This window comes from Ornithorhynchus anatinus, chromosome 8 (genome assembly GCF_004115215.2).
Source record: "Ornithorhynchus anatinus isolate Pmale09 chromosome 8, mOrnAna1.pri.v4, whole genome shotgun sequence".
In the NCBI taxonomy this organism is placed as follows: Eukaryota; Metazoa; Chordata; class Mammalia; order Monotremata; family Ornithorhynchidae; genus Ornithorhynchus; species Ornithorhynchus anatinus.
The window spans coordinates 55,915,169-55,936,146 of record NC_041735.1 but is presented as its reverse complement, the minus strand read 5'-3'; the positions used below and the strand labels follow the sequence as shown (position 1 = coordinate 55,936,146).

Here is a 20,978-nt window from a genome sequence, read left to right as displayed (position 1 = left end):
TGTATATGCGTGTGTAAGCCGGATAGGCCACTGTTTGAACCACATGGTCCTAACATGGAGAAGCAGTAAAAATGGAAAATTTTGGTCAGATAATTCTTAAGTATGTTTCATGTTCTGCCTCACCAAATCTCATAATAAAAGTTAGCGTGTGCCAACATCATCTTACAGAGGACATTCTATAATCTTAGTGAGGTCCGCATTTAGTAGTTTTCTGGATCTGAAACCAAGACACTAATGACAACTGTTGTTGTTTAATTTTTTTTTAATGTTCTCTCTCCCCCCAACACCCGGCCTCTTCACTCTTGCCCTCCGACCTTATTTCTTTTACAGGATACTACAAAATGCATTATTGCTTTCGGACAGCAGGCTTCACCTCTTCTTACAGAGTCACCTAAGTTCCGAAGATATTGAAGCATGTGTATCTGGACAGACAAGGTACTCTGTTGCTGAAGCCATTCAGAAGTTTGCCTCTTCGAACAGACGCTTCCCCGAAGAAGATGGAGAGAGAAAAAAGGAAAAGAATTATCTAGATTCTGACTCAGAAAGGTATTTCCTTGTATTCTGTTTTCATATATATATATATGTATATTTGTATGAGTGCCTGTGTATACATGTTTATATTTAAGATTTTATAAATGTTGCACACGTGTGTATAGATATATATACACACTTCACTTTTTTGTTGATGTAATACTAAGATAATGAAAAAATTAATTGACTGAGATTTTATTGAGCTGTGACAGCTCATCATAGAAGTCTTCACACACACCTCCACACTGAATTAATGAATGCAGTAGAAATTCAATTATCTGCATTCTGATTATGTGAATTTCATTTAGTCAGACTTGAATTATTCGCGTTTAAATTATCTAGCTAAAAAAATATCCAACTGCACTCCAAATGGCTAATTAAAAGTCCAAATTTCCTGTCTCTCTTTGTGACTGGAGATAATTAAAGTTCTCCTCTGTTACTCAGGCTTTGAGTGTGTTGTGAAAACCAATTTCCTCTTTTTATTTTTTTTCCCCCCTTCTCTCCTCTGCAGTTCATCCTCCGGGCTTGGACACAGTAGTGATGACAGCATTTCACATGGATGTGAAATAAGCACGGCTCCCCAAGAATCCTGAAAAATACATTTTATGTTACTATTTTAGGAATAGCAAATTATGTCCATGTTCTAAAGAAGGGGGTTTGCTAACAATAGGTACTTATCAAAGCTCCTTGTGAAATAACCTTTTTTTGTCATTAGTTTCAAAACTGTTTGATTTTTAAGATTTATCAGTGGTATTCAGATTTATTACTTTGATTTTGTATAATGTTGTTAAGGTATATTTAACTGAAAAACATAACAGGACATAGTGGTTGTTAGAGACTCTTTCAATACTCTTCCATTACATTTGTTTTTAAGATACAAAATCCCGTTGCAATTACTTAAAACAACTGGCGTATACGTGCACTTAAAAACTAAGGCAAAATATCTTCATTGCTGTAACATGGGCGTTTCATTCAGAACACATTTGAAGTCTGCGACATGATTTTGGAGGCTATAAGATAGGCACTGTTTCAAAGAGTGTTAAATGTAAACCAGATGAGAACTGTGGAAAAAAACAAATGCTGCTTATGTTTTGTGACTTCCACTTCTGCATGGGGTAAACATTTTTGTAATACACAAGGTGTTTTAGGTTGAAATGTTTTAAATTAAAGATAGCTAACCTTCCTAAAATGCTATTTATCAGAGACAGAATATACAACTTACTACTTCAGGCATGTATTAAAAAACTGGTGACTTCAAAACAAACTAAATTACATAAGATTACTAATTTTATTCCTACTTGTAGTCAAGCAGTCTCAGTAATATATCTTCTCAGAGGTTGTTTGAAAAAAGCATGTTTGAACATTAATATTCAATTTTTATTATGCAGTTTGCACGGTATGTTGTATAACTCAGGTTTCTTTACTCTAGTACATCATATTTCTTGGTAATAGAAATATTTCAATGCATGGAAGATGATCAGTTAATATTTATCTACTTAAAGACAGAGTTTCTACCAAACATCAATGGGGCCTTTTATGGAAAAGTACCATGATAAAGTTTAAAAAACATTCATTTGAATTTCAGAATTAGACTACAGTCTGATCATCATTAAAAATTGGGTGGAATTTTTTTTCTTCTTCCTTTAAAGGCTTACACCTGAGAACTAGTGTAATTTTATAAACGTGTCCTTTAATGGCCACTGGATAATATCTCTTAGGTGGCTACTTTGAGCTACCATTTTCTGTTGACGACTGCACTTTCATAAGATAATTATCTAAGTTTCTTTTACTCACTTTGTTGAATTGCACAAAATATCTTTTCCCAATCTCTGCTTGTCTGGGAGACTAGCGGGCAGATATTTCCATAGAACTGGGATAACTTGTTGCTTTAATTAAATGTTATCAGTCCTTTCTTGAAGCTTGTAGGAGTATAGCTGCAAAAAAAAAAAAAACCAACAAAAAAACCCCAGCCTTTCCGTTTCATTTCAATCCTTAGTTAGTTTTCTGGCATTAATAAACAACTCCCTGAAAGATAAACATAAACACTAGGGATAGAAATTATTTAATTTCTCCCTCTAGCTTCAGTGTTTGGCCTGCAATATCATCAGATTTCTGGCTGTAATTTGATTTAGAGTGGTTTGGGCCCTTTTCCTGGATAACCCGAAAGTAGGAAAATTAAGGAGCTTCTTTGAATTTACTAATTAATTAGGTGTTACACTGTTGTGTTTTTAATGTATGCATTGGCAGGTACTGTTTTATTTGCAGAAACATTGTTTTAGATCACTTTTACATGGACATCAAATCTGAGGTTTTAAATATTTATAATACTTTGTTGTTGTGGACCCTATTTGCTAAACAGTACATTCTGTTTTCAAGTTAAGCATTGGAGAAGAATGTGCATTTGATCATTTGGCCTATTTGTACATACTTTGTACATACTAATAAATAAATAAACACCAATGTTTTGGAATTCATTTTACCCATTTTGATTGGTTTTATCTTACCCATGTGGGTTTCTGAATTGCCATAGGATTCTTTATAAAGTACTTTGGTAAAAATCAGATAATTCCAACAACATACTAACATCCATGATTTCAATGTTTTAGTTTTGGCCCTTATAGGAAATATTGGATCAACCACTTGTAATTGATTTCCTGCCAGCCCTCTGAATCTGCATCTGAGATAGCAGTTCAGTTGAACTTTAGCCTCCAATAATGATTTTCTTGCTTTTTTCAAGTATACCCTTATATTCTTACCTGGGCAGATCTTGCAAAGTGCTTTTCCTAGGGAAAAAAAAATCTGAAACTATTCCTGAGTCCAATGAAACAGATGATCAGTCTTAACATTTATAATTTATAATATAAATTTTCAAAAAACACATTTCTAACACTTGATTTTTGTTTTCTGATTGCATATGACTACATTTAGACCCCTGTTTAAGATTACAGCATTTCTTGATACTTTGGCTAGTTCGAACAACTGAAAAAGAAATTACCAGTAATTAAAAAAACTGATTATACCTTAAGATTTTGCTCAGTGAAATTTAACAACCTGTTACATTTGCTGTTCATTTTCCCAATGGGGTAATCTTTAAAAATCCCTTTTTTAAAAAATAGTTAAAATATGCTTGTGTAGAAAAGCAAAATGAAAAAGGGCAAAGAAACCATGTTGATATATTTTAACCATCAGCCCATCAACATTATGTTCACTTTCCAAAGCTCTGTTATAGCAGTCTTTTGAGTTTTATTTATATCTCATTACATAATTAAATAGAGAAATGCAAAGCATGGAAGATAGTAAAGTAAAAGAAGCAAGATGACTAAATCTTAATCAAAAATAATTTATACTCGGCTAAAATGATGGTAGAATACGCAGCAATAATCAATTTTATTTTAAAACAGTTTTGTACTTTGTCTCTAAAGAGTCCTGTTTTCTAAGGGGCCACAGTATCAATCAGATCATCAGTCCTTCAGTCTTCAGGCTAAAAGACTTTTCTGGACAGGCCTTTAAATGTTTTAAGGAAAAAGAAGCACCAATTCTCCTTTTAGTAATTTTCTTTAGCATTTCACATGACTGGATGATATTTTTAATGCAATTAAGCTTTTCATAACATGAAACAATTTTACTAGTTTTGGTTTGGAACAGGTAGAATTTTCGTTAGACGCTTCTTTATTGAATATACTCTTCCAGAGCACACATTTTCCTCCCAAAATTCTGTCGGAAATAAAAGTTGTCAGACACGATCCGATGTTACAAGCAAAATTATGCAACTTCCATGAGAATGAATGTCAACCCGAAGCAAGAGGAATCAATACACTTTATATGGTGGAGTTCAGGATTCAAAAAAGGATGTAAATAAGTCGATTGCTTTTAAAACTGAAATATTTAGGATCAATCTTTCTGCACATGTATCTTATAAACAAGTCACATTGTCCATTTAAGCTCGACACTCCTGGCCTTCACCGCTGGAAACTTTTCTACAGCGTTGTTGTCGAGCAGTGCACTGGACACGAATTTATTTAGCACCGCGAACTCTGGTAGTTAATGACCCTTTCCTCTCTCTCAAATTCCTAAGACTTCTCCAAAGGCCATATAGGAAAAAAAAGGCATTTTAAGCTACATTTCCTCCTGAATTTAAATTCTTGTATAAAGAATCTATTCAAATGGATTGTGCTAGGAGGAACCCCACCCCCCCACCCCCTTTTCCACTGCAAGAAGTGTCTAGTCATCAAAAACCCCAAACCGCTTGACTTTGCTGCTAAAGGCATAGTATTGGCATAACTTTTTTTGTTCTTTCTTGGTTTTCTTTTTGCTAGTTTCTTACCTCAGGGCCTTCTTTATAGCTTTTTTTTTTGCCCCCCTCCCCACCCCACTTGCAAGTAGTTTTCCCGCAGCTGCAAAACCCAGACTGACTGTGTGCAGGGATCTGGCTCTGCGGTTCGCGTTGTATCCCGCACACGCGCGTTCTCCTCTCTCCCTCCTCCCTCGCCTGTTCCTGGGAGTCCCCTCCAGCAGGCTCTGGCTGCCGGGGCTTGTTTGTCAGGTAGCAAGCCAGCCGGCCTTGGTCCGGTAACCCATGGCAACCACCCTGGTAACCCATAGCAACCACAGGGAAAAAAAGGGAAAATGGGAGCAACAACAACAACATACACACACACACACACACACACACACAAAGAGCAGCGATTTACGATCCTCTCCCGAGCCCCACGTGCATCAGATCTGGGGGTGAGAAGGAGTGGAGTTTTCCTCCCACCCTCCGATATTAAATCCGGACATAAAATGCTCGGAAAAAAAAAATGCAGAGGTTTTCCGGCCTTCTCCTGCCTGGCAACGAGGCAACGTAGTGATGATGGGAGGAGGGGGTGGTGAGAGGAGAGAGGGAGTTGTGCATGCATATTACCCTAAGAAGTGGGAGTAGCCGGGTTTATTTTTATTTGAGAGGGGAGGGTGTGTGAGCAGGGGGACCCCCCCCCCTTTTAAGAAAGGCCTGGCAAGGGGCATTTGGAGGAAGAGGAACGCGTGTTGTGTGTGTTGGGGAGGGGGATCCGTGAGACGCTTGGGTCAATGTCTGTGACAGGCTGGAGCCGGTGGGGGCTGCAGCAGCAGCTCGGGGGGCTTGCAGTGTGTGTTCTCTCTCTCTCTCCCTCAATGGCTCCATGAAATTCTTTGTTCTGCAGCTGCTGCTGCTGCTGCCGCCGCCGGTCTGGCTTCGTCCAGCCCGGGCACGAGAGATGCCTCGCAATGGGCCTGTAACTCCAAGTCTCCTGTCGCCCCAAATGTCGCGGTCCCCCACTTCCACCCGGGCCCCTCGTGTTGCTTGTAGGATGGGCGTTCTACCGGAGCTGGGGACCAGCTAGGATCGGGGCAGTCGGGGTGGGCTCGTGGGTGTGCTTATGTGCGTGCGCGTGTGAGCATGGTGCCCCCTTGTAATAATCGTAATAACCCTTAGGGCACACTATTTAACCTTCGTGCCACACTATATACACCCAATTAATAATAATAATAATATCGGTATTTGTTAAGCACTTACTATTTACCAAGCAATGTTCTAAGCGCCGAAATAGATGCAAGGTCATCAAGTTGGACACGGTCCCTGTCCCACCTGGGGCTCACAGTCCCAATCCCCATTTTACAGATGAGGTAACTGAGGCAGAGAAGCTAAGTGACCTGCCCAAGGTCACACAGCAGACATGTGGCGGAGCTGGGATAAGAATCCATGACCTCTGACTCCCAAGCCCGTGCTCTTGCCAGTAGGCCATGCTGCTTTCATTTCTATGACCTGATGGGGCTAGGACATATAGGGAACACATCTAGATGTGGGCACTTTGGGTTTTTTGGCCTCCCTTTTTTATCCTTCATTCATTCAGTTGTACTTATTGAGCGCTTACTGTGTGCAGAGCGGCTGGGAAAAGACAATACAACAGTAAAGAGTGACAATCCCTGCCCACAACGAGGTTTTACCCTGTACCTTCTCGAGCTGTGGCCAAGGTCTCCTTGTGCGTGGAAAATCGTCTCCAGAAGCTTCTGGATGCTCCGTGTCTGGCTGGTCAGCTGAGCTTCAACGCCCCTGGCAAGCAGCGAGGCCTAGGGGCAAGAGCACAGGTTTGGGAGTCAGAGGTCATGGGTTCTAATCCTGCCTCCGCCACTTGTCTGTCGTGTGACCTTGGGCAGGTCACTTAACTTCTCTGAGCCTCAGTTACCTCATCTGTAAAATGGGGATTGAGGCTGTGAGCACCACAATTCATTCATTGAATTGTATTTATTAAGCATTCACTGTATCCAGAGCGCTGTACTAAGCACTTGGGAAAGTACAATACGACAATAAAGCGTGATAATCCCTGCCCACAACAAGCTAACAAATATCTCAATTATTACTATTATTGTTATTATTACTGGCATTTCAGATGTGGGGATTTAGTTTCCGGAGAAATTTTACTTCAAATACCACATCTAGAATACCGCATTCATATGCGGAGGTCACACACGTATCTCAGGTGGAAAGATTCCTCAGATTTTTCTGTATCACTTTGTACCTACCCCAGCTGCTTGGCACCTAGTAAGCACTTAACAAACACCATCATCACTCAGGCGCTTAATACAGTGCTCTGCACCCAGTGAGCGCTCAGTAAATACGACCGAACGAATGAACTCTCCAGCTCGCCTGAAACTGGGATCCATCTCTGGCGTTAAATTCCGTTCGAGTCGCATGCAGTTTGGTTTCCAGAAAGGCCTCGTTTTTACTAGGCCTGGGCCTGCGTTAGAATAAAAACCTCCAAGGATCCACGTGGGGGTCAACCAAGCGGCGATGCACGGAGCTGAGCCAACGAAATGGCCAAATCCCGGCGTCAGGGTTATGCCTACCGCCGACAGAGGGAAGGGCTGGCGGGCCAGGCCTGCACCGCGCGGCTGGGTGATGCCCAGACCTCAGCAGACCCTCCTGCTTTGGAAACGACTCCTTTCCTTTCAAAATGCTCTCTTCCTTTCGGGAATGTTGACCAAGTGCCAGAAGCAGCATGGCTCAGTGGAGAGAGCCCGGGCTTGAGAGTCAGAGGTCGTGGGTTCTGCTCCCCGATCCGCCATTTACCTGCTGTGTGACCAGGGGCAAGCTTCACTTCTCTGGGCCTCAGTTACCTCAACTGTCAAATGCGGATTAAGACCGTGAGCCCCAAGTGGGACAACCTGATTACCTTGTATCTACCCCAGTGCTTAGAACACTGCTTGACACATAGTAAGCGCTTAACAAATACCATCATTATTAGCAGCACTCAAAAAGGGGATGCCCTTTTCCATCTTCCCTCAGTCTGAAGTTCCCTATCCCAGGAAAGAAGTAGCAGATAGATATCTATCTCTACTTATTCTTGTGATCACATATGTTAGAGATTGAGGTTTAGTAATAATGATAATGATGACGATAGTCTTTGTCAAGCACTTACTATATGCCAGGTACTGTATTCATTCATTCAGTCGCATTTCTCGAGCGCTTACTGTGTGCCGAGCACTGTACTTAGTGCTTGGAAAGCACAGTTCGGCAACAAATAGAGACAATCGCTGCCCGCAACGGGCCCAGAGTCTAGAAGAGGAGAGACAGACATCAAAACAAGTAAACAGGCATCAATAGCATGAATATAAATAAATAGAATAATAAATATATATATATATACATCATTAATATAAATAAATGGAATTATAAACATGTACATATATACACAAATGCTGTGGGGCGGGGAGGGGGTGGAACAAAGGGAGCGAGCCGGGGCGATGGGGAGGGGAGGGAGAGCAGAGGAAAAGGGGGGGCTTAGTCTGGGAAGGCCTCCTGTACTAAGCGCTGGGATGGATACAAGCCAATAGTATAGTTGAGTACAGTGTCATTTATAATTATTAGTAGTAATAGTAATAATAACTGTGATATTTGTTAAGCTCTTACTAGGTGTCGGGCACTGTACTAAACCCTGGGGTAGATACAAGATAAGCAGGTTGGATCCAGTCCCTGTCCCATATGGGGCACACAGTCTTAATCCCCATTTTACAGATGAGGTAACTGAGGCACAGAGAAGTGAAGTGACTTGTCCCAGGTCAAGCAGCAGACAAGTAGAAGAGTGGGGATTAGAACCCAAGTCCTCCGGCTCCCAGGCCTGCGCTCTATCCACTAGACCACACTGCTAGTGAGAGGCCTTTATTTACGATATCCTGAAAGTATCGAGTAGTGTTCACTGAGAAGCAGTGTGGCCTAGTGAAAGAGCATGGGCCTGGGGGATGTGGGTTCTAATTCCAGCTCCGCCATATGTCTATGTGACCTTGGGCAAGTCACTTCACTTCTCTGGACCTCAGTTACCTCACCTGTAAAGTGGGGATGAAGACTGTGATCCCCACATGGGACAACCTGATCACCTTGTATCTACCCCAGTGCCTAGAACAGGACTTGGCACACAGTAAGCCCTTAAATTCATTCATCCATTCATTGGATTGTATTTATTAAGCGTTTGCTGTGCACAGAGCACTTTACTAAGCGCTTGGGAAAGTTCCACAATAAAGCGTGACCATCCCTGCCCACGACAGAGCTAACAAACACCCCAGTTATTACTATTATTATTATCAGCGGCATTTCGGATGTGGGGATCTCATCTGGGGAGGCATTTTGCTTCAGATACCGTACGTGGGGCTCACACACGTACCTCAGGTAGAAAGATCCCTCCGATTTTTCTGTAAGTAGCAAAATGGCCAGCAGTGTCGTCTTCAGAGAACAAAGATCGTGAGGTGTATGTGCCTGTGTGTGTGAGAGGGAGGATGGTAATCTGTTCCTCTCCCATTCTGCGGGGGGCCGAGTGGGAGCTTGTTTATGGAAGCCGCTGGAGGTGAAGGACAGGTGCATTCTCGCCCAGGGGGATCCTCTTCAGCACTCGTCCCTGAACCCCGCACGACAGCACGCTAGGAGTGCTGTGTGCTTTAATTTAATTTTTTTTAACAAAAGCAATTACAGAAAAGTGCAAATTTAACGGGTGACATTTAACATTTTGCCGTGGCAGGAAGCCTCCCCGTAAATGGGGCCTTTCTGCGGAACAACAAGAGCCAAAAGGCCTTGTGTCATGGAGTAATGTAAGACACAATCCGGGCTGCAAACGCACAATGAATCGGGAAGGATTTATGTAATTAATTGACCAGTCTTAACCTGTTATCGTGATGTAAGGAATTTGGAACTCATTAATTTGGGCTCTGACAGATTTCATATTAGAGCTGGCAAATATGGATTGAGCCTCTTATTCTTGTAGCAGCTGGAATTTCCATGACAGTGAGGATTAGTGAAGAAGACCTATTGCTGGAGTCAAACTGCCTCTTTGTAATCAGCAGCCCTGCTCTGCATTCAAGGAATAATGAAAAAAAAGGACGAGAGCATTGCTTTCCCGAAGGAAGAAACGGAGCCCAAGCTCACTCCGCTGCTATCTTTCCTGAGCTCAAGCGTTTACGGTCGAAGAAAACCATTAATGGCGATCCTATAGTTCCAGGTGGTCCCGCGACCTGCTTGAGAGAAAAGGAGAGGAGAGAGTGGGTCTCGGGGTCAGGTTTGGTGTTGTTGCCAAAATGAAAAGGTTCACAACGTGGAGCCTGAAATTTCCCAAATGGGCACGCAGACTAGGAGTCAGTACATGAAGAAGGAAATTGAAATTTTATGAAGGACAAAGGAGATTGCTATTGATGTCATATCCATAAACGAACAGCTCATACTATACGGAAAAGAAGACTGCCCTTTATCCGGAGACTCTGTCTTAGCTTGTGGTCAGATTTCCATAGGCCACACAAAACCCAGGATTAATATGCTGACCACTTGGCCTGTAATTTAATCCATTCCTTCCTCACATCTTACCGTATTTAATGAAATATTTCATCAGAAATGTCCAAAGTCCTCTTTGAAATACCAAGAAAATAGAATTTAAGGGTGTACCTTCCATCCCCCAGCCCCGCACAAAACCCAGGATTAATATAATGACTACTTTGCCTGTAATTTAATCCATTCCTTCCTCACATCTTACCGTATTTAATGAATCATTTCATCAGAAATGTCCAAAGTCCTCTTTGAAATACCAAGAAAATAGAATTTAAGGGTGTACCTTCCATCCCCCAGCCCCGCACAAAACCCAGGATTAATATAATGACTACTTTGCCTGTAATTTAATCCATTCCTTCCTCACATCTTACCGTATTTAATGAATCATTTCATCAGAAATGTCCAAAGTCCTCTTTGAAATACCAAGAAAATAGAATTTAAGTGTGTGCCTTCCCTCGCCCAGCCCCTACGAGTCATAAATTAGTGGGTTGAAAATAGGGATGGAAATGAAATGGAATATTTTCATTTTTTCTAAGAATAGTCTTCCCCTATTGCTGTCAGATATGATAAGGTTAATAGCAAATGTCATCAAAATCATATAATCCTGAAGGTAGGCAGAATAGCACATATGCATATTCAGAGAAATATTTGCATACTTCCACACGCGACCCAGTAACAAGTGCATCATTTTAGACGTAGCGTATTTAACAGCGGAGCAGCGTGGCCTAATGGAAAGAGCCGGAGCCTGAGAGTCAGAGGACCTGGGTTCTAATCCCAGCTCTGCCAGTTACCTGCTGTGTGACCTTGGGCAAGTCACTGAACCCCTCTGTGCTTCGTTTTCCTCAAGTGCAAAGTGGAGATTCAATTCCTCTTCTCCATCTCCCTTAGGCTGTGATCCCTGTGGGAAACAGGGACCGTGTCTGACCTGATTAACTTGTATCTACCCCAGCGCTTAGAATAGTGCTCGACACATAGTAAGCACTTAACAAATACCACTCAAGAAAAAAAACAAAAACTTGAGAAAAAGAAAATCCCCTCTTACATGTATTCATAGTTTTCACAAAATGCTTTTATTCTTAAACACTTTTTAAGCTTAACTTATTCTGTAATTGGATCATTCTTGAAACAGGCTCAAGATGGGTGCAGTGATGCTACTTAAAATAGCAAACGAAGTATTTGAAATACTTTGGACAAATATTTATTTATAAGAGTTTTGTTTATAACTAATTCCTTCAATTTTAAGTTAAATAGCTACATCAACATAAACAATTTACATTGTTTTATTAATGCTACCCTTCGCTTTGAGTGAATAGATAGCTCCTCTTTGTTATTAGTATAATTCTTAACTTGTTGAATGCTCCGAAGATAAACAACGGACATCACAAGGGTCAGAAGGTTAGACTGCCCAATAGGCCTTGAGATAACCAGTGTAAACCACAGCAAGGATAGTTAATAGTGATATCTAAACATACTCCAAGTAAATACGGATTAGTTCAACTCCTGGGTTTTCCTTCGGATTTGGGGGCGGAGGTTTGGGAAAAAGGACACACCACTTCATTTAAAGTCCGGGTCAGTGACTCGGAAAAAGTCTGATCTGGACAATAAAACTGGGCTAAAAGTATGATTCTGAGAATTGTTATTTCTCTGTCACCAAATGACTGCAGTCCCTCACCTGTTTATTTGTCAGAGCTCCCACGTTTAGGAAATTTCTTCCTAAACATAGGGAAAAGGCCAGTTCATCTTGCCCCCTCTTGGTGCCAGGTTGGTCCACAGTGCTCCTCTCTAAGGCTGGATCTCTGGAGATCCTTGGAAGCAAAACTATCAGGAGCCTGGCTCGAAACGCCAACAGCCGAGGCCACGATCCGCGTGCTGGAGAATACGGAGCCTGAGAAATTCTTGGCTGGCCCGGCATAAACTGGAATGGGGTAGACAAAAAAAAAAAAAACCACACTCAAGGATGGTGGCCAGTGGATTTTATGGCCCGCACGGCAGGGACCGGAAATGTGTTTGGTCATCGCTGATATCAATCAAACGGTGCCCTTACTCGGTGGAAACCTCCAGGGGCTTAGAAGGTGCTCTGCACACAGTAAGGCGCTCACTTAATACTATTAACTGATAGTGATAATATTAATAATAATTATGGTGCCTATTAAGTGCTTACTATGTGCCAAGCGCCGTCCTAAGATACAAATTTGTCTAGATACAAATTAATCAGGTTGGACACAGTCCCTTTCCCACATGAGGCTCACGCTCTTAAATCCTCATTTTTTACAGATGAGGTAACTGAGGCCCAGAGAAGTTAAGTGACTTGCCCAGGTTCACACAACAGACAGGCGGTGGAGCCGGGATTAGAACCCATGATCTTCTGACCCCCATGCTGCTTCTCCGTTGAATTTAGCAGACCCATTCTCCATTAGGAAACCAAGGACGGCAGTGACCTACCTACAGTATTTATTGGGTGCTTACTGTGTGCCGAGCACTGTACTGAGCACTTGAGAGAGTACAATATACACCCTATTATAGATCGGGTACAACCTAGACTGTAAATCTGTTGTGGACAGGGAATGTGACTACCAACTCTGTTATACCGTACTCTTCCAAGTGCTTAGCACAGTGCTCTGCACACAGTAAGTGCTCAGTAAACATGACTGACTGAGCAAAAACTCCTCACTCTTGGCTTCTCCAGCCCAGCCCGCACACTCCGCTCTTCTGCCGTTAACCTCCTCACTGGGCCTCGTTCTCTCCTGCCCCGCCGTCGACCCCTAGTCAACGTCCTACCTCTGGCCTGGAATGCCCTTCCTCCTCACATCCGCCTAACTTGCACACTTCCCCCCTTCAAAGTCCTACTGAAAGCTCACCTCCTCCAGGAGGCCTTCCCAGACTGAGCCCCCCCATTCCCCTGCTCCTCCTCCCCTCCCCGTCGACCCTACTCCCTCCCCACCCCACAGAACCTGTGTATATATGTACGTGTTTATTATTCTATGAATTTTATTAGTGATGTCTATATCTATCTATAATTCTATTTATTTCTATTGATGCTATTGATGCCTGTCTACATGTTCTGTTGTCTGTCTCCCCGTCCCCTTCTAGACCGTGAGCTCATCGTTGGGTAGGGATTGTCTCTATTTATTGCCAAACTGTACTTTCCAAGTGCTCTGCACACACGATTGAACGAATGAATGAGTTGATAATAATAATAATAATGATGTTGGTATTTGTTAAGCGCTTCCTATGTGCCGAGCACTGTTCTAAGCACTGGGGTAGACACAGGGGAATCAGGTTGTCCCACGTGAGGCTCCCAGTCTTCATCCCCATTTTACAGATGAGGTAACTGAGGTACAGAGAAGTGAAGTGACTTGCCCACGGTCACCCAGCTGACAAGTGGGCGCGCCGGGATTCGAACCCATGACCTCTGACTCCAAAGCCCGGGCTCTTTCCACTGAGCCACGCTGCTCCTCCGATAGACCTGTTCCCTGCCCACAATGAGCTTACAGTGTAGAGAGGGAGAGTGTAGGTCAAGCGTGAAGTGTGAGCCCAGCTACTCACACTGCTGCTCCCCCAGTTCCGCCCAGAAGTTTAGAAAATAACGACGGCTTTGATTAAGCTCTTACTCTGTGCTAAGCACTGGGGTAGATACAAAGCGATCGGACTGCTGTCCCACCTGAGGCTCATAGTCTGAAAGGAAGGGTGAACAGGTATTTTATCCCCAGGGTCCATAAGAGGAAACCGAGGCACCGAGTAGTTAAGTGACTTGTCCAAGGTCACACAGTTGGCAAGTGGCAGAAGCGGGACTGGAAGCCGGGTCTCCTGATTCCCAGTTTCGTGTTCTTTCCACCAGGCCATGCTGCCTCCTGGTTTTGTGCCAGGCGGTCTGACCTGCAGCCGGTGTAAACCCTGACAAGTAGAGATGGCCTCCCTCCACCGTGACCCTGATTTCCCCTACCGGAGCACGGCACGGCGCCGGGGTTTAGAGAGATCCGGGAGGGACGCAAGGGCTCTGGAGAGAATGTGGGGGTCAGGAATTTCCCTGGATAGCCCCGTGGGACGGGGGCTGCGTCCAACCTGATCAGCTTCTACCTACCCCGGCGCTTCCCAAATACCACCGTAAATAAATCCGAATGTTCTAAGTTTGGGCTGATTTGGCGTCGTTCTGCCAAGCGACGCAGATGACAACAACCGGTTAAGGTGCGTGCCGGGCCAGACGCTTGTCATCTCAATGTGAGGTGTCCTCGATGACCTTCAGGGGCCAATGTAGAGGAGGCAGAAGCGGGAATCCGTCGGCCGTACTGTTGGAGTTGCGGATTTTGGGGTACGGGCCGATATTCGCTCCTATTTTCTTTTCTGCACTGCTCCTCCTTGTGGCTATATACGATATTAAAACTGGCTTTATTAGATACAACTTCACGTTCTTGACGGCTTGACCCCCATCAGAAAACGAAGTATTAATTGGTCTGAAATTCCTATTTAATGGCAATCCTACGTTCCAGTGAAATGACAGAAGCAGAGGTAGAGTGCAAACAGAGACGATGAAAACCTTCCTTCGAAAGGCAGGATTTGAGTAGTGACGGTAACCGCGGTGTTGGTTAAACGCCGCGGTAGATCCGAGATAATCGGGACAGACGCAGTCCCTGTTCCACGCGGGGATTGCAGTCTAAGGGGGATGGAGAAGGGCATGGAATCCCCATTTTAGAGATGGGGAAAATGAGGGACTGAGAAGTCACGTGGCTCGCCCAGGGCCACACAGCAGGCAAGCGGCAGAGCCGTGATTAGAACCTGGGTCCTCTGACTCCCGGACCTGGGCTCCTTCCGCTAGGCCATGCTGTTTCTTCTTCTGAAAACATAACCGATTAGTTGGAGATGTACAGAAAGGGCTTTAACGTGCCTACGGCCGTGAAAAAAAGAAACTTCAACTGTCGTCGGACTGTTATTTCCTGAATTTTAGAACTCCCCTCTCTGGCTCCCACCTGGAGAGTTTCCAGTCCTCTAATCATAATAATGTTGGTATTTCTTAAGCGCTTACTATGTGCAGAGCACTGTTCTAAGCACTGGGGTAGATACAGGGTGATCGGGTCGTCCCGCGTGAGGCTCACGGTTAGTCCCCATTTTCCAGATGAGGTCACTGAGGCACAGAGAAGCTAAGCGACTCGCCCACAGTCACACAGCTGACAAGTGGCAGAGCCGGGAGTCGAACCCATGACCTCTGACTCCGAAGCCCAGGCTCTTTCCGCCGAGGCACGCTCTACCAGTCTCGACGACGGGAGGGAGAGTCAAGCAGAGGCCTGTCCCTTCTGTTCCCAGCTCGGGGAGTGGCTAGCTAGTAGAAGGCAATCTGCTACAAGTCAAAACTCACCTGTGCCGGGCAGCAGCGACGTGGGAGCGAGTTGAGGGCGGAGACTCAAGTTCAGTGTGCGGAAGGAGGCGATGGTAAAGCACCTCCATATTTTTACCAAGAAAATTCCAAGGATCCACTACCGGAACGGCTGCTGATGGAAGCGGGGTCTTCCGGAGAGATGCGTCCATGGCGTCGCTGTGGGTCAGAGACGACTCGATGGCATAAGACAAGAATTTTAGAACCCTGGAGAAGACACGTGGCTCACCCCCTTCCTTCAGATCACACCTTGTTCATAAGCACCTATTCAACTTCTAAGAGTCTTGAGAGCAGAAGATTCCATGATCTTCACGGGCATCTCATTTCAACATTTCACACTGTCCTATCGTTGCACAGATCAGTGGTGTTCGATTGCCTTCACAGACCCTGTAGCGGTCCGTGAGTCGTATTTACTGAGAGCTTACTGTATGCAGATCACGGTACTAAGCGCTCACCAACTGTAAGCCCATCAAAGGGCAGGGGCCGTCTCTATCTGTTACCGATTTGTCCATTCCAAGCGCTTAGCACAGTGCTCTGCACATAGTAAGCGCTCAATAAATACTACTGAATGAATAAAACAGGCACATTCCCTGCCCGTAATGTGCAATGAATGAAACACTGAGAAATGCCACAGGGATTTCAGGTATGACAGGAAATGAGTGTTTCCTGACACCTAGACTATAAATTCACCGTGGGCAGGAAATGCGTCCGCTTATTGCTGTATCGTACTCTCCCAAACGCTCAGTACAGTGCTCTACACACAGTAAGTGCTCAATAAATACGAATGAATGAACTGGAGATCACGGTGCAATGTCTTGGCCGCAGTTTCAGGTTTGTTTTTAGAGCGTACGATTTGGTCGATTAGGGAAATTTTCTAGATTGGCAGTCAATAATGGGTCATTCTGCTCTAAGGCCATAGATTGTACCCGCACTCCAGAGATCATCTTGCCGGGTGTGATGTTGGCTCCGGAGGATCTGGAAGCGCGACTGGGGTTAGCTCAGCGCACGCCATCACCACTACTGCAAAAACAATTCAAGCCCAAATGAATGAATGAATTATGGTATTTGTGAAGCGCTTACTATGTGCAAAGCACTGTTCTAAGCGCTGGTGTTGACCCATGATAATCAGCTTGTCCCACGTGGGGCTCACAGTCTTAATCCCCATTTTACAGATGAGGTGACTGAGGAACAGAGAAGTTAAGTGACTTGCCCAAAGCCACACAGCTGATAAGCGGCGGAGCCGGGATTAGAATCCAACTGACAGTGGGATGTGGCACGGGCAATGAATGGAACGGAGTCGGTCTCCGAGAACCGAACCTCTGCTCACCTTAGCACAGTCGAGGTGGGTAGGGCTGGTGAGGAGAATGAGTGACGACAGCAGGAGACCCAGACAACTGCTGAATGGGGAGCTGACACTGGGGAACCAAAAATAAGAGGCCAGAGGAAATTATTTTAAGGACACGGTAAAACATCAGCATCGGACAGTTCTGCAACCCAGTTGACAGGTGAGTCGGTTGCCAAGGACAGGCCAGGCTGGTACTGCTATCAAGAAAGAACTGGCTCTTTCTTCGAGAAAGATTCACAAGGAATGAGAGATGAAGAGGCCAAAGAGAAAATAATTCTAAGCACTGCAAACCTCAAGCGCAAGTACACGGGGGACGGCTTTTGTGTGGGTACAAAGGTTCCGCACTGGCCTTTTCTGTCACGTATAGGTGGATTTCTCGATTAGTGGTGTTTTAATAATGTTGGTATGTGTTAAGCGCTTACTATGTGCCGAGCACTGTTCTAAGCGCTGGGGTAGGTACAGGGTAATCAGGTTGTCCCACGTGAGGCTCACAGTTAATCCCCATCTTACAGATGAGGTAACTGAGGCACAGAGAAGTTAAGTGTCTTGCCCACAGTCACACAGCTGTCAAGTGGCAGAGCTGGGATTCGAACTCATGACCTCTGACTCCCAAGCCCGTGCTCTTTCCACTGAGCCACGCTGCTTCTCTTATACATAAGGTAAATGGCCCGTGCGGGGATCGAACCCGCGACCTTGGCGTTATTTCCACCACGCTCTAACCAACTGAGCTAACCGGCCGATTAACAACAGAAATACACATACGTACGTAAGCCCGTTATGGGCAGGGAACCCGTCTGCTGATTCCGTTGCATCGTACTCTCCCGAGCACTCATTACAGTGCTCTGCAAAAAGTAAGTGCTCAATAAATAAGTTGATACCAACCCTGTTGTCCTGAACTCCCCCAAAGGTATAGTATAGTGCCCTGCACACAGAAAGCACTCAATAAATACTATTGATTTATATGCATACACATATGTATATACGCATACATACGTATAAATATCACATGAACACATATGATTTCAATAATCCCTAGTGGACTCTAGCAGGGCCTGAACATGCCGAGTGAAGAGGGAGGGAAGCTGAGAAAGCAAGTCTCCGAGCTATTTTTAGAGCACGGGAGAAGAATTCAGGAAAGATTCCCGATACAGTACCAGGTATAATTGTATGATGGTATAACTGCGGTATTTGCTAAGTGCTCAAGTACCGGGGTAGGTACAAGATAATCAGGTCCCTTACAAGGTAAGTAGAAGGGAGAAGAGGAATTGAACCCCCCCCATTTGGTAGATGAGGGAACCCAGGCACAGAGAAGTCAAGCGACTTGCCCAAGGTCTCACAGCAGGAAGGCGGCGGGGCTGGAACGAGAAGCCGGGTTCTCTGACTGCCAGGCACTAGTTCACTTTCGGACTCGTGAACCTTCGCACTAGTTCGCGCCTCTTCCCGGCAAGTCACATGGCTATTCAACTGCCCCCATGGCAAAGACTCATCCTCTTCCAGCCAACGTCTATTGAGATACAGGGGAGTTTCCTCCTCTGGTCAGTTGCAGGTAAGTCCCAGTTTCAAGGATTCTGGGAATATCACATCATTTCTTTGATCCTCTCTGGGATTCGGATTGCCCTTTGGAGGGCCTAGTTCACACTCGGATTCCAATCCACCGTGACACACAGTCACACACACTCAGGGCCCTCTCCGTTCATTCATTCAACCGTATCTATTGAGCGCTAACTGTGTGCAGAGCACTGTACTCTCCAACGATCCGGTTTCCACCGTGCCGGAGCCTTTTCAGACGGAGCCATCCTGATCCAAATCTCTAGGGTTGGACTTGAAACCGACTGAATGGGAACAGGTAATAATAATAATAATAATAACCTCAATTATGGTATTTCTTAAGCACTCACTAGGTGCCTGGAACCGTACTAAGCGCTGGGGTGGATACTAGCAAGTCGGGTTAGACGTGTGGGGCCCACAGGCTCAATCCCCATTTTACAGATGGGGGACCTGAGGGACGGAGAAGTGAAATGACTTGCCCAAGGTCCCAGAGCAGACAAGTGGTGGAGCCGGGATTAGAACGCATGGCCTCCTCACTCCCAGGCCCGAAGCAGCGTGGCTCAGTGGAATGAGCCAGGGCTTGGGAGTCAGAGGTCATGGGTCCGAATCCTGGCACTGCCACTCGTCGGCTGTGTGACCGTGGGCAAGTCACTTCACTTCTCTGTGCCTCGGTTCCCTCATCTGTAAAATGGGGATTAAGGCCGTGAGCCTCACGTGGGACAATCTGATTACCCTGTATCTACCCCAGCGCTTAGAACAGCGCTCTGCACGTAGTAAGCGCTTCACAAATACAAATACAAAATAAGCCATATTGCTTTTCTAGGTAAAGAATTGAACAGCCATTTGAATTCCTATGTTCTACTCTCTGTCAGTTGGAGGTTCAGGACTGGCTCTTGAGAGTTCACAGGAAAGCTGAGTTTATTCCTACCCTCCCCTAAATAATAATTATGTTGGTATTTGTTAAGCGCTCACTATGTGCAGAGCACTGTTCTAAGCGCTGGGGTAGACACAGGGGAATCGGGGTGCCCCACGTGGGGCTCCCGGTCTTAATCCCCATTTTCCAGATGAGGTGACTGAGGCCCAGAGAAGTGAAGTGACTTGCCCACGGTCACACAGCTGACAGGCGGCAGAGCCGGGATTCGAACCCTTGACCTCTGACTCCAAAGCCCGTGCTCTTTCCACTGAGCCACGCTGCTTCTGGATGAAAACTGCACTCCAGTGCAGTAGAATTTGCAACCTCATTGCCTACGTTTTGTAACTGTGTGTTACCTTCAGCCAGTAGAGTTAAAAAAAACACGGCAGGATGAGGTGACTAAAAATGCAAGAATATCGTCCTATTTTGTTGACAGTGTAGGTACAACCCGCATCAGAATTGCAGCTGAAAATCAGAAGTGTATTATCAGTGGTATTTATCTAGCGCTTAATGTGTGCAGAGCACTGTCCTAAGCGCTTGGGAGAGTCCAATAAAATAGAGCTGGTGGACAGAAGGAATATGAGCTTTGGGAGGTAATGGGAGGCTATTAACGGTAGGACAAGGCGGTTCTATGAATTGACGCCTTATCATGGGAGGAGAGTTTGCGTATGCCGATGAAGCTCAGAGCTACGCCACATAGGGCCACCCATGATGGAAAGGTCTAGGCCGAAGCATCTAGGTCGATTCACCCGGGCTGGGCAGCAGCGGCACGGGAAAGAGTCAAAGGCAGACGATCGAGCGATCAAAACGTCGATCGTGGACGACCGCAGAGACTCAGGTTTTTACTGCGCGGAAGGAAGCAAAGGTGAACCCCTTCTGAATCTTTACCAAGAAAACTCTACCGAGACGGATACCGGAACGACCTCATGACAGAAGAGGGGACGTTCTGAGGAAGAGGGTGCGTCCCCGGAGTCGCTTTGGGTCGGAAGCCACTCGACGGCGTTCGAGGAAGAGGTAGGATATTACTTCTAGGACTTTTAGAGCGATGAAGAGAGATTGGATTGTCATCGGATAAAATAGGAAAATGGTCTTTAATTCTGGAAAGACAAACCTCGCATTGCAAAAGATGACGCAGATTGCAATAACCTTCCTAACATTTGGCATAAGCGCGCTCTTCGGAATGAGGTAAAGGGTGTCCCGTGAGTCCAGGAAATGCAAACTGAAAAGCGGCATGGTCTAGTGGAAGAGCACAGGCCTGGGAGTCGGGAGACCTGGGTTCTAATCCCAGTTCCTCCACTTACCTGCTGTGTGACCTCGGACAAATTACTTAACTTCTCTATGCCTCGGTTCCCTCATCTGTTCTCCCTCCCGCTTAGACCGTAAGCCTGTATGGGACTCGATTTTCTCATATCTACCCCGGCGTTTAGTACAGTGCTTTACTCGTTATGGT

The 20,978-nt window shown here is 45.1% G+C and overlaps 1 protein-coding gene, 1 long non-coding RNA gene and 1 other non-coding gene across 5 annotated transcripts in view; 1 reads left to right on the top strand and 2 right to left on the bottom strand.

Annotated features, from left to right (window-relative positions):
* Positions 1 to 3,010, top strand: part of SNX10 (sorting nexin 10) — a 73,820-nt gene extending 70,810 nt beyond the window's left edge. For both annotated transcript variants that reach the window (XM_001508930.5, XM_029070829.2), the window contains exons 6-7: positions 331 to 546; positions 1,043 to 3,010. In XM_001508930.5, the coding sequence (XP_001508980.2) occupies positions 331 to 546; positions 1,043 to 1,124 (298 nt within the window). In that variant the 3' untranslated portion in view covers positions 1,125 to 3,010. The remainder of the gene's footprint in view (positions 1 to 330; positions 547 to 1,042) is intronic.
* LOC120638559 lies at positions 245 to 5,285 on the bottom strand. 2 transcript variants are annotated; one of them, XR_005660267.1, is made up of 3 exons: positions 4,856 to 5,285; positions 3,288 to 3,314; positions 245 to 2,465 (listed from the first exon to the last, which is right to left on the bottom strand). It is a non-coding gene; the product is annotated as an uncharacterized LOC120638559 (long non-coding RNA). The 2 variants fall into 2 exon arrangements; XR_005660268.1 differs by lacking the exon at positions 3,288 to 3,314.
* Positions 5,286 to 17,731: 12,446 nt separating this feature from the next.
* On the bottom strand, positions 17,732 to 17,805 carry TRNAI-AAU. The gene has a single exon. It is a non-coding gene; the product is annotated as a tRNA-Ile (tRNA).
* Between the last annotated feature and the right edge of the window lie 3,173 nt (positions 17,806 to 20,978).